At 38.0% G+C, this 14,408-nt stretch overlaps 1 protein-coding gene across 1 annotated transcript in view; it reads right to left on the bottom strand.

Annotated features, from left to right (window-relative positions):
- The window catches only part of HPSE (heparanase), a 39,608-nt gene continuing 25,200 nt past the window's right edge, over window positions 1-14,408 (bottom strand). The window contains exons 7-12 of the mRNA XM_043572286.1: window positions 14,250-14,343; window positions 13,245-13,351; window positions 11,429-11,543; window positions 7,280-7,398; window positions 6,271-6,417; window positions 1-676 (exon numbers count right to left, since the gene is read on the bottom strand). Of these exons, the coding sequence (XP_043428221.1) occupies window positions 517-676; window positions 6,271-6,417; window positions 7,280-7,398; window positions 11,429-11,543; window positions 13,245-13,351; window positions 14,250-14,343 (742 nt within the window). The 3' untranslated portion in view covers window positions 1-516. The remainder of the gene's footprint in view (window positions 677-6,270; window positions 6,418-7,279; window positions 7,399-11,428; window positions 11,544-13,244; window positions 13,352-14,249; window positions 14,344-14,408) is intronic.

Here is a 14,408-nt window from a genome sequence, read left to right as displayed (position 1 = left end):
TTGACAAAGAACAACGAGAAGAGAAGCAGCAGATAAATCTAGCTCTCTGTTAAGGTGAAAAGAGACTCTCTCATTTATAGACAATTTGAAGATTGTGGCAGTACACTTTTTCTGACGGGAGCCCACAGAAACAGCATATAAAGAATCCTGCAGTCTTTTAATAACTGTTTTTTAAAATAAAAACGAAGCACTTTCTTAAAAATAGTGCTGTATCCCTCACTTACTTGCCTCCTGGCTATATTGGGAGCATCCATATACCTTTTTAATAACTTTAAGTAAAAATAGAACATGCAAAGCACTGAGCGTAGTGTTTGGCACCAGGTATTATTATTAGCAGTGGTCTACTTAGAACAAAAGACTGTGCTAAATCTAGCACCGCGAGTGTCCCAGTGTCCCTATAGCTTCCCTAGTTGATCTGTAATGTATCTGCTTGCCTTCCTATAGCTTGGGTTTTGCTTTCCTCTTATCAATACACTTGAAAAATTCAATCTCAGGGATGGTGTATGCCTTTCATTTTCAGAGGCAAGCGGTAACTTTGGCATTTCTTATCACAAAAAATCCATATGAGAAAGCTGGCAAGCCCAGTGTACTTCCTGGGCGGAGAGGTTTTTCTGTCAAAGCCGGGAGGGTATGATCATCTACCATCTTCAGAGTTTGACCATTGAGTTGGACAGATCTGCAAAGGGGAAAGATAAACCCAGGTTAGCCAAGTGGTGTATGCTCCACCTTCTCTGCAAAAGTTGTGACATCTTTTTAAGGCCAAAAAAATGGTGACAGCCTGTATTATATAACTTGTTTCAATTCTATATTGGGTATTTGACCCAGATGATCTTTAAGCTACACTGGGAGAGCTGAGTCATTCTGACAGAGACCATATGGCCTGCAAAGCCCGAAATACTTACTATCTGGCCCTTTATAGAAAATGGAACACACATAATCTATATAGTAGGCACTACTATGGTGGTATAAAAAGGATAAACATGACATAACTTCTGGATTTGTGGCAATTTTATTTGATGGTAATTGAAAACATTTTTAGATAAAGCAAATAGGTAGAAGGGAATGTAAATATCACAAATTTAACATGCAAAATGACATAAAATTTCCCACTTGTCACCGTGCCCATAAACCTTCTCACTCCCTTTCCACCAGGCGATATGCATTCATTTTGCATTTCTTATGTTGTTAAGACATTCTGGTAGAATATATATCGCTGGAGTGCAACAAAATTATTTTGTAGGTTAGGGTTAGGTTTAGGGTTCACTAAACCAAAAGCTTCCAAAAAATCGACGTTTTCTTTGCATTCAACTGTTGGAATTCAAATTCAAAACGAAGTCAAGAAATGTAAAAAATATCTTAAGGACAAATGTTATCTTTTATGCACATTTACTATTGTTTAAATCAAATTAATACATGCTCACAGCAACAGATCCAATATAAACAGGGACTTAAAAAGAAAACCTTCAGTCTGCTTTTAGTTCCACTGATAGTTAATTCCATAATTCTAAACATGGCTTACATTTCTATGATCTTGTTCTCAAGTGATTTTAACACTATGAAGTTTTTACAATACAAAAATAATTTTTATTTTATATTATTTTATTTTTTAAAATATTTTGAGAGAGCAAGCAGGGGAGATGCAGAAAGAGAGGAGGACAGAGGATCCAAAGTGGGCTCTACACTGACAGCAGAGAGCCTGATGCAGGGCTCGAACTTACAATCCATGAGATCATGACCTGAGCCAAAGTCAGACACTCAGCCGACTGAGCCACCCAGGAGCCCCCCCCCCGCCAAATTTTATTGTTGAAAATTGGTTAATGTCAGAGTTACATGTATGTAATACATGTAATATATGTAGAACACTTATAAGATTGCCTTGCATATAGTAAGCACTACAAAAATATCTATGATCACCATTATTCTGATAAATGTAAGTGGTTAATTCATCATAACCATTTTTTTCTTTTTCTTTTTTTAAGTTTTTATTTTGAGAGAGAAAGAGCAGGGAAGACCAGAGAGAGAGAGAGGGAGAGAAAGAATCCGAAGCAGGCACCATGCTGCAGCACTGAGTCCAATGTGAGGCACAATCCCACAAATCTCGAGATTATGATTTGGGCTGAAATCAGGAGTCGGACGCTTAACTGACTAAGCCACCCAGGTGCCGCTCATCATAATCATTTTTAATATATCCTTCATCTCTTTTATGTAGCTACACCCATATTTTCATTTAAACAAAAATGGAGATACAATATGTAGTCTCTCCCTCTTTTTTTTTTATGTTTATTTTTGAGGGGGGTGTGGCAAAGAGAGGAGGACAGAGGATTCAGAGTCGGCTCTGTGCTAACAGCATAGACCCCGATGTGGGACTCAAAATCACAAACCCTGAGATCATGACCTGGGGCGAAGTCGGGACACTTGACAAACCGAACCACCCAGGTGCCCCAGTCTCTTAAAACTTGATTCTTTTTCCCTTAGCACATGTTAACATTTGCTCACACCATTAAACATTCATCCACCACATCATTTTAACAGCTGTACAGGATTTCGCTGTGTGAGCATATTAGCTTATTAGTTGTCGAGTGTTTGGTTGTTTACAATTTAGAATTATCAAAGATCCCTCAAACTCGGGGCACCTGGGTGGCTCAGTCGATTAAGCATCCAACTTCAGCTTAGGATGTGATCTCACAGTTTGTGGGTTTCAGCCCTGTGTTGGGCTCTGTGCGGATAGCTCAGAGCCTAGAGCCTCTTCAGATTCTGTCTCTCCCTCTCTCTCTGCCCCTCTCCTGCTCGTTCTCTGTCTCTCTCAAAATAAACACTAAAAAAAACCACCAAAAACCAAAAACCAAAAAACAAAGATCCCTGAAACTCTATCCTAAGTATCAGTCAGCAGAAAAATTAGTTTCCATTTAACCTTTGTTAGGTGCCCCGCTCTGGGGGCTGTACCTAAAGTCTTAAATAAAAGATAACCATGATTGTGCTAGAGGCCATCAAGCCTGCACTGCATTTACACTCAGTCCACATGTGCGTGAGTTTTGTTTTAGTACCTATATCACATCAATTTTTAGAGGAGATTGGGGAGGAAATGCCATGACCATCATCAGGAAACCACAAACAAAAATAGGCCTTGAAAACATCTCTATATGCCAGTAGTAAGAGCTGTTCTGCACGCAATTGAGAACCATTTTCAAGGGTACATAAAAAAGTTTCAGAAATGCTTTAGGAGAGGCCAGCGAGCTTAAAGGTAAACCTCATCATTATAAATTAATACTGCTGTGGGTTAAGATGATAAAACATGGGCAAGATAATACCCTATACCATCTGGCTATGTTGTTTAATCGGCTGTAAAAATCGCTAAAGTATGCTATCAATATATTGAGTATAAGCTTAAAGCATGCTGATTATTTCTGCATCAGGCTGGGTAAATCAGGGTAGGATTTTATTCAAGATTAGTATCTTGTTTCATATTTTGAAGTCAGTAACATGATGACAAGAAATAGAAGGCATGCTTGTCAAGTTTCAGATGAAACAGAGCTGAACAGAATTAGCAAGCAAAAGTAATCTGAATTAGGGATTCTGGACAAAATTGATCTGAGATAAATATAGAATACTGCTTTTATATTAAAAATATACTCACTCAAAGCTTACTATGGAGGACCTTCTGTCGGTATTATACTAAACACTTACTATGGAGGACCTTCTGTCGGAATTATACAAGTTGTTCAACTAAAAATGATTTTCTGGGGGGCGCCTGGGTGGCTCAGTTGATTAAGTGTCTGACTTGAGCTCAGGTCATGATCTCACGGTTGGTGAGTTCAAGCCCCACGTTGGACTCTGCTGATAGCTCAGAGCCTGGAGCCTGCTTTGGATTCTGTGTCTCCCTCTCTCTCAGCCCGACCCTGCTCACACTCTGCCTCTCTCTCTCTCAAAAATAAATAAACATTAAAAAATGATTTTTTTTAAAGATTATCATCGTTTAACCCTCTGAGGTCATTAGAATGAACGTGTCCAGACTGTACACTCATCAAACTTATCTGGGGTACTTTCGCAACATTTTATTTTATTTTTTGCAACATTTTAAAGAGATAAAAGTATAAGTAATATACACTCATCACACAGAATTTAGGGTAAAAAAACATAATCCATAATTTCACGAATTTTCCATTAATAATTGATAAGCATGAAATGTGTGATCGGAATGCAACAGGGTCTGATAAACAAAGAGAAGAATCATTGAAGAAATGGCATATTTAGCCTGGAGAGACGACAATCCAATTGTCCTTCAGATATTGGAGTTATTCTGGAGGACATGAGGTATTTGGTATTGTTCCAGATTAAGGGTAGCAAAGTCAAGGGCCCACAAGAGCCAAGGAATTTATATGTGCAAGTGCAGTAGGACAGGGTCATAGAGGTAACAGGATCACGGAGGGACTGTGAAGAACCTGTTTCAAGTAAACACCCCCAATTCAACTCCATCTACTTGGGGAAATAAGCCCAGAGTTGCTAGAGTATCTATCTTTTTTTTTTTTTTTTTCAACGTTTATTCATTTTTGGGACAGAGAGAGACAGAGCATGAACGGGGGAGGGGCAGAGGGAGAGGGAGACACAGAATCGGAAACAGGCTCCAGGCTCTGAGCCATCAGCCCAGAGCCCGACGCGGGGCTCGAACTCCCGGACCGTGAGATCGTGACCTGGCTGAAGTCGGACGCTTAACCGACTGCGCCACCCAGGCGCCCCTAGAGTATCTATCTTTTAAAGAAAAGATAGAAATCCAGATATTTTCATAGTTGTCAATTTTAAAATGTTCATAACTTAGTAAAAATAAGAATACGGAGTGCATGCCAACCTCCCCTACCACGAGAAAAAGAGGGAAAAAAAGCTCTCTAAACCCACTTGTCCATACGCATGAGGTGCAGTTTCCGACCTCTGCTCTCCAGGACAGAACTCAAAACAGGAGATGAAAAGCAGAAAGAGGCTCACATTACCCTTGAGAGGACAGCTGCCTGGAGAGGCTTCGAGATCCAACAGATGAGCCATCAAACAGCTGAATGGCTTAAACTACCCATCTAAGGTTGGACTAAAATATCTCTTAACACACTTCCAACTCTACAACTATTATTCAGTTACTTCAGAAAAGCTTTTCCCTTGTCAGCATCAGACAAAAATATGCTAAAAATACCCCAAAACTTAGAACCCAAATAAAAAAAAAAGTATGGGTTACCCAAATATGTATTATTTACTTTACAAAAAAGAGAAGGTTTAAACAGCAAGAAAATGGGTAAGTAAACCACGATATTTCATAAAACATGTAGCCCATTAAAAATGTCTACAAAGGCTATGTATGGAAAGACATTTTGGAAAACTTGTGGGTGCCCTCCCTTTTTCTTTTCCCATTAGGCATTGTGTGATTACAGTTGTGGTAAAATAAAGCATAGGGGAAAAATAAACAATGGTACCCAATGTTAATGATGTTTGCCTATGGAAGATAGGTCTTTGGAGAAAGCATGCTTACTGTCCTTTGTCAGGTTCTGATGCTAATTATCACTGAAAACATCACTCATTTGCAAAGACAGGAGGAGATGATGAGAATGTTGTAAACTCTTATAATTTTTTATTCTCCAATGTGAGAAGAGTCATGATAAAAAGAGCTCCTTCCAACACACATTGGACAGAATCTTACAATGGTTTTGGGCCTGACTCTTCAAGGGTCATAGTTATTTAGGGTATTCTGTTCAATACGGTCTCTTATAAGACATATCCAATGACTGGCTTTTAAAACCATAATGATTATGACCAACTTCAAATAATTCACCTCAAAGCTATACTTCTGGACATTTTATTTTCTTACTCTAGCCAATATAAAACTACTTTAACATGGTAAGAGAGTGACAGCTTACATGGAGTAATATTGTGCCCTTAGTACAATCATACTTAGGTGTCTTTTGCTTTACTGACTCTGTTACCAAGAATTATAACTCTTTTTTGAGCAAATAATCTCAATGTCTTGAGGGGATTTTGAAGTATCAAGTTGTTTTGAAATGCAAAATATTCCCTAAGTTAACTGCTAAATGTTTTCATATCCTTTTGCGTTGGACTCTGAGTGAGTTATACCTGTATGGGTAAGTATTCATCTATAAACTTCACGAATATTAAGAATTGTTAGAACTTGAAATCGTTGACTTTTTTTTTTTTGCTCCCTATCAACACTCTCTATTCTGATAAATACCAGTGAATTTTGTGAAAGTTTGAAATGAAGAAAGGAAAATTACTCACTTAGAAAGCAATCCATCAGGCCCTAAAGGTTTTACGAGGTATTTGTCCACTTGTTTGTCAAATAAATGATACGGCAACTGCAAGCGTTTGGTGACATTGTGGAGGTTTAAGGCATACAGGGTTAAATCTCCTTCTTTATACCTTGGGCTAAAAGCAAATGGATTAACTCAATAAAAATAGTTATCTAACTTAAGCAATTAAAAACTCAATTACAAACATAATCATGGAGACTAAGTATTAGTATCTATAATGATGGTGGGCCCTCTTTTTATCCTTCCTTTCATGATTACATTGGACACCTCATGTGGTCTTATTTGAAAAGATAATTTAATTTTTTAAAAAAAATTTTTCTCTTAATGTTTTTATTTATTTTTGAGACAGAGAGAGACAGAGCATGAGCAGGGGAGGGGCAGAGGGAGAGGGAGACACAGAATCCGAGGCAGGCTCCAGGCTCTTAGCCATCAGCACAGAGCCCGATGCGGGGCTCGAACTCACAGACTGTGAGATCATGACCTGAGCCGAAGTCGGACGCTCAACCGACTGAGCCACCCAGGCGCCCCTGAAAAGATAATTTAAACAATATTTTTCTTCACACTACCATTTTCTGGGTGACAGCATTCTGAGATCTTTGCTGCTTAGCCAGGCTGAGTTGCCAGGAAGCTGGTCAGCCCACCCATGTTCAGACACAGAAAGGTTAAATAATAAAGTGAATTTTGTGGGTTCCTATGAATTCAAATTATAAACCATACAAACAGCAGCTTTTTCTATCATTATTTAAAAAAAAACTAAAACAAACAATAAAATTAAATCTATTGACACTTTTCAGAATTTCCATCCAGATCATTCCCCTACTTCCTAGTGGGTCCTCACTATTTAAAGAGTTCTGATTCACCAGAAATGACAGATGGCTTTTTTTTTGTAGCTATAGTTATTATTTTAGTATCATGCTATCAGGAAGGACATATTACTGATTAAAACTTGACTGGAAAAGGGCGTGTTACATACTTACTGGTTGATGTTGGTACAGTGAAGGTATACTCGAAGTTTCCTGCTGTCTGGACCTTTCACGCTTGCCCTTAATACATTGGTGCCCACCAATTTCTTGAACAGAAGAGATAGCCAATAATCCTAGTTGGGTGGTTGGGGAAAGGAGGGACAAAAGTAGATCTTTACTTATTTCTTTATGTATCAAAAACAGTGTGAGCAAATAGTTAACCTTACAAAGACTGTGACTGTTATCCTAGAGGTATTTAAATGGAATACATCTTTTGATCCATGTTCCCACCATGAATCTGAGGGCAATTTCTTGTCTGTTTATTTTTATCATGGGAGGACTGTATTCCCACAATTCTGAAAGCCATGACCACTAGGAGTTATATCTTCAAGAATGCAATTCATTGCTGAGAGAGTTTAAATGTTCTTTATTATCTATCACCAAGAATTCAAAGCAAAGCTCAAAGCAGAACTTTTAGGTATGCACATGTACACACACTTTTTTGTAAAAAAAAAAGGCAGGTTTTTACAATAAAACTTCTATCTGCTTAAGAGATTAAAATACTTCATTTCTTTACTTTTTTTTTTTTTTAATTTTTAAGCAATCTCTACACCCAATATGGGGCTCAAACCCACAACCCGGAGATTGAGAGTCACACACTCCACGGACTGAGTCAGCCAGGTGCCCGTAAAATAATTTCTTTTAGAACCTTATAATCCCCATTCCTGAATGGGTTAGGCAACAATCATCGCTAGCTATCAAGGTTTAAAAAAAAAAAAAAAAAGGAGAGAGAGAGAAAACCAGAGATCATGTGCCTGTTGATGGAAGCATGCCACATCTCCTTTGAAGAATTATTGCAGGGGCGCCTGGGTGGCTCAGTCAGTTAAGTGTCTGACTCTTGATCTCAGCTCAGGTCATGATCTCACGGTTTGTTGAGTTTGAGCCTCGTGTTGGGCTCGGAGCTGACATCATGGAGCCTGCTTGGGATCCTCTCTCTCCCTCTCTCTGTGCACCTCTCCTGCTCTCTCTCAAAATAAATAAATAAATAAATAAATAAATAAATAAATAAATAAATAAAACACATTTTAAAAATTCTTAAAAAAAAAAGTTTTGTATTGCAAAACAAAACAAAAACCAAAAATCTGAATAAGCTCAAGCCTCTAGATCTAACTGTCAGTTTACAAGAAACAGAGGAACATACTAAAGGACAGTGCAGGAAGAAATGTAGCAAAATTCAGAATGTGGGAAACACCACAGAACAAATTGCCTGCTCTCTTTCAATAATTAATTCCATAACACAAAAAAGGAGTGGGAAGGGAAACTTCAAGATTAGCAGACTTAAGAGATATTTCAACCAAATGCAATATATAGATATTGTTTGTATCCTGAAGTGACTAGGCCAACTATTAAATACATTTGAAAAATAAATAAATAAAAACACTTGTGACAGTAAGGAAAATGTGAAACACCCACTGACTAAACATTTGATGATATTGAGAATTACTGTTAATATTTTAAAGTATGATAATATTTTATGTTTGTCTAAGGAGATACATACTGACCTACTGATGGATAGTGATACATCTGAGATTTGCTTGAAAGTAATCCAGTAGGTGGGAGGTGAGGAGTGGGTAGGATTATGGATTAAACAAAACTGAGGATTAAATGCTTTTCTCTCTACTTGAAATTTTCCGTAATAAAAAGTTTGTTGGGGGTTATTTATTTATTTATTTATTTTAAGAGAGAGAGAGAGCACACACATGAGTGTGCACACAAGGGAGGGGCACAGAGAGAGCAGGGATCAATCTCACAACCTTGAGATCATAACCTGACCTGAAATTCAGAGTTGAAGGCTTATCTGACTAAGCCACTCAGGTGCCTAGTTGTTAATTTTTTTGAAGAATATACTCATGTATATTCCAACTCTTCCTTCTTGAGCTGAGGAAATGTAGACTCAACAGGGCAAACAGCTTTTGTTTCTCTGCTTACATTCAAATTTTTCACTGGAGACAAGAGCAGAATCAACTAAACATTTAAAAAGGAGACATGGGGGCGCCTGGGTGGCGCAGTTGGCTAAGCGTCCGACTTCAACCAGGTCACGATCTCGTGGTCCATGAGTTCGAGCCCCGCGTCAGGCTCTGGGCTGATGGCTCAGAGCCTGGAGCCTGGTTCCGATTCTGTGTCTCCCTCTCTCTCTGCCCCTCCCCCGTTCATGCTCTGTCTCTCTCTGTCCCAAAAAATAAATAAACGTTGAAAAAAAATTTTTAAAAAAATAATAAAATAAAAAAAAATAAAAAGGAGACATAACTTCAGCATGATTTGGTGACTGGTAGGATAGAAAGCATTCAGGCCTCAGAGCCAGGATTTGTATGGAATTCTAGAGTAACATGGGACAACTGTGTGACAGCCAGCTTATCCCAAAACCTTGTCTCAGTTTGAACTTCCTCATCTGGACAATTGATCTAAGACACCTGCTTTGCCAGCTTCCAAGATTGTTATACAAATCAAATAAGGAAACAGCCATGTATGTTGGATTTAAGACTGATTCCCTTGGACCCTGCAGATGTTAAAGGTACCATTTACTCTTGCAAGTTTTTCTAGATGACTGTGAATCTTGAGGAAGGGGGTGCCTGGGCGGCTCAGTTGGTTGACTCTTGATTTCGGCTCAGGTCATGATCCCAGGGTCGTGGGATCAAACCTTTCTTTGGGCTCAGCACTGAGCATGAAGCCTGCTTGGGATTCTCTCTCTCCCTCTCTGCCCCACTCCCCTGCTTGTGCTCTCTCTCTAAAACTAAAATATTAATTAACTAATTAAAAAACAAGCAATCAAAAAAACACAAAGGATCTTAAGCCAAAGGTTTATGTTTGGGCACTGAAAAGATATAGACAACATGGTACTATTTACAAAGACTGACAAGATAAGCTGGCTAATTTCTAGGCAAAGTAAATTTTGTAGAAACTATTTATGTACCTTCCTTGTTCAAGGTCCATTTCAGAAAGGGCCAGCAGCAGATTTGGGATATTTGTCTAATGAAATTATCATGTTTGGTTTAACTCTATAGTTGATTTATAATATACTTGGCGAAGATATATTCCACTTGTTACAAGGTCATTTTGTAAAAAAATTTTAAAAGTTATGAACCAGGTGCTTTGTGAGTTTGGACTACTATAGATTAAAAGCAACTTTGTTGGGAAATCTATCTACAAACCACAAAAACCTAGCTTATATTTTGGCATGTACTTTCTGCCAAACTTTCTTAGCTTTCCTACAGTATTCAAATAATTCCCTTAGGAATTATTCCTTGAAAATACATATCCTCAACTGCCATTTTAGACTACAAAAATCAAGGTCCTACTTCTCAGGGCTGTATCTATACTATTCCAAGTTTTAGACATATATTTCCAGGTGGCTTTTTATATAAAAAGTCTACATCTCCTGATTTAGCACCAGATGCAGTCAGAGGTAGGTTAAAACTGACACTGTATTCATAAATATCTTGAAGATTATTAACAAGATAGCCAATTCTTCGGGTGAGATTTTTGAACAAATATATAGTACTGATTTATCTCAAAGTTAAATAAATTATAATTTCATGCATAAAAAACTTTTGAAGCTTTGGATACTGTAGGTAATTTTAACTTTGATTTAATTTGCAAAACATTGTTTTTGACCCAAGTTTGTTATCTTGTAAAATCGGAGTCACAAAGTTTCAAATGGTCCCTTTAAAAAAAAAAAAAAAAATCCCGGAGTCCCTGGGTGGGTCAGTTGGCTAAACATCTGACTCTTGATTTCTGCTCAGGTCATGATCACACAGTTCACAGGTTTGAGCCCCACATTGGGCTCTGTGCTGACAGCATGGAGCCTGCTTGGGATTCTCTTTCTCTCTCTCTCTCTCTCTCTCTCTGTCCCTCGCTTGCTCACTCTCTCACTCTCAAAATAAATAAATAAATAAACATTAGGAAAAAACCAAACCCATAACACACCCCAGGTGGCACACATTAGAATGGATGATCTCTAAGGTTTCTTCCAATTCATCATTTCAGGGTCTACTTGTTAAGAATACTAAATTTATTGACAGGATTGACTTTTATTAGGAGCTTGATACAGGGGTGTTCAATATACTCTATTCTACTCATAGCAATAGGAAAATAACAATCACTTACAGGTAAAGGTTCGAAGTTTTGATCCACTAAGTGGTAGTTTCCAGCTCCAAAGAGCACTTGCCTCATCACCACTTCTATGCCCATTCTAGCCGACAGGCCCAATTTATCCAGCCACCTGAAAGGGAGGGAGGACCAGCTTTCCTCAGGTTTGGAAAAGAAAAAAACTCAATTCTAATTACACACTATTCTGATTTATTCATCTATGTGGGAGGAATTGACAGGAAACCAGAAAAGCGGTATTAATTACAAATAAGCTATTCAAATGAAATGGAGACTATCCTTTCCTTTACATGTTCCCACACTTGAGCATGATAATAAATCCTAGAATACTATTAATATGCCATATGAGTTTCTTTCAGGGTAAGAAAACTTCTGCAAAGCAGAATAGACAAATTTTCACCCTCCAGGCAATCGTTGTCCATCTTGCTGGATACCCTCCCCATTTCCCCACTCCCAGACCCATGTAAGGGCTAAAGAGAAGGTTGCTTGTAGTCAACAGTAGTACAATGTAAAACAAGTAAAATTACGCCTAGACTTTTATGGCTGTCCCCCTCTACTCCCTCCATCTTTGGTGGATGGCAAAACAAACACCTTTATCCTTCATTCTCCTCCTCATACCCCTCATGAGCAGAAATGATTTTTTTTATTATGGATTTAAAAGAATGAGGATAGGAGAGGAAAGAGAATAAGTCTCAGTGTGAGGATATAGAACTATAGATTAAGAGTGTTAATGGAGTTATGGAATATAAGTAAGCCAGTTGTTTAAAGCAATCAGATTTGTAATAGGTACTTGTCCAAAGGATACAAAAATGCTGATTCAAAAGGGCATATGAACCCCAATGTTTATAGCAGCACTATCAATAATAGCCAAAGTATGGAAAGAACCCAAATGTCCATTGACTGATGATGAATGGATAAAGAAAATGTGGTAGATACATACAATGGAATATTACTCAGTGATCAAAAAGAATGAAATCTTGCCATTTGCAACAACGTGGATGGAACTAGAGGGTATTATGCTAAGTGAAATAAGTCAGAGAAAGATAAATATCATATGACTTCACTCATACGTGGAATTTAAGAAACAAAACAGAAGGACATGGGGTAGGGAAGGAAAAATGAAATAAGATAAAAACAGAGAGTTTGTTCTCTGTAGAACAAACTGAGGGTTGCTGGAGGGGAGGTGGGTAGGGGAATGGGCTGAAGGGTGATGGGTATTAAGGAGGGCACTTGTTGGGATGAGCACTGGGTGTTGCATGTAAGTGATGAATCACTGGGTTTTGCTCCCAAAACCAATACTATACTGTATGTTAACTAACTTAAATTTAAATTAAAAAAAAAAAAAAGCAATCAAGTTTCTGGTGGTTGGATAAAGAGGTGATTTAGTAAGTCTTTAAACTCATTGGTAGTTCCTCTGGTGAGACCTCACACTTCCGACTCTAAACTCCTTGGGAATCTATGAATAAAGCTACTATAAAAGTACACTAAGAATCCTTCTCAGACTCAAACCTCTAGAGGCACTCTTTTACATTCGCTTATGGAGGAAAGAATCCTTGGCATATTTATGGGCCATAATTAAGGAACAACACTTCTAAAGCAATTCATTCATACGATGATTAATTAGGGACACCCATTAAAGATGTCCAACAAACTTGAATAAAATTTCTTACAAAATGCGGCATGAATTTTGGGTCTCAGCCCTAGAAACTTTCTTTGATCAGCTTTTTGGCTGATGAGCCGTCTCAGTAGAATCTGTTTAATAAAAGGCCAGGAGAATGCTGCAGCCTGGCCCCTGAGGCGGTGCTGCTTCACTCACATAAAGCCAGCCGCAAAGGTGTTGGACAGCAATGGCGCTCCACCCCCGTATGCAGAGCTTGTTTCTCCTAACCAAACTTTCTTGTGGGGTCTGGTCTCCTCAACAACCTGTGGAACAGGAAAGTCCCCATTATATTTGCAAACAAGCTGGCCAAATACGGTGTTGAAGATTAATGACGTTTAAAACTTTGTGTTCCCAGACTGATTTGTCCAATATAGTTACACCAAAACATGTTCGTGGTCATGGAGGTCTTGGGCAATTTACTTTTACTGGAATACTAAATTGTGGAAGGAATTTAAATAATCCCATTCCTATGGCCCGTGAGGCTATTCCATAAGGAGGTATTTTTAATTTTTAATCAATATGCATGGATAAGATCTGATGGTAAGGGGGACTGATGGTGAATAAGTACCTGTTATCTAAAATTGGAAAAACATGTAAATTTATATACTTATAGAATTTAGAATTAGCTAGACTACACAATAAGGACTGGTTTTACAGACGTGCCTCCTTATCTGCGATTCTGCAGTTTCGGTTACCCATAGTCAACCGTGGTCTGGAAGCAGATGATCCTCCTTCTGACCTATCATCAGAAGGTCAATAGTAGCCTAATGCTATGTCACAATACAAATGTCATTTGCCTCACTTCCTCTCACCACGTAGGCATTTTATCATCTCACATCACCACAAGAAGAGTGAGTGCACTATGAGAAGATATTTTGAGAGAACACATTCATATAACTTTTAGTACAGTATATTATTATAATTGTCCTATTTTATTATTAGTTGTTGTTAATCTCTTACTGTGCCTAACTTATAAATTAAACTTTATCATAGGAATATATGTATAGGAAAAAGTATATTTAGGTTTTGATATTGCCTGTGGTTCCAGGCAATTTAGGTTTTGATATTGCCTGTGGTTCCAGGCATCTACTGAGGGTCTGGGACCATATACCCTGCAGATAAAGGGGACCACTCTACATTAAAAAAAAAAAAGGCTATTACCTGGAAAATTTTTTGCACAGATGAAACAAAAGTGTCTAACACATCAGGGTTTAGAAAATCCTCTTTGGTAGCAATTCGTCCATTCAAGTAGTAGCTAAATTATTCAGAAAATATTCAGAAACAAACAAATAAACAAACTTTACTTTCTGCTTTTAAGTT

The sequence above is a fragment of the Prionailurus bengalensis genome, chromosome B1 (assembly GCF_016509475.1).
Source record: "Prionailurus bengalensis isolate Pbe53 chromosome B1, Fcat_Pben_1.1_paternal_pri, whole genome shotgun sequence".
Classification (NCBI taxonomy): Eukaryota; Metazoa; Chordata; class Mammalia; order Carnivora; family Felidae; genus Prionailurus; species Prionailurus bengalensis.
Note: the sequence above shows the minus strand (reverse complement) of the source record. Positions and strands in the feature narration are given on the sequence as shown.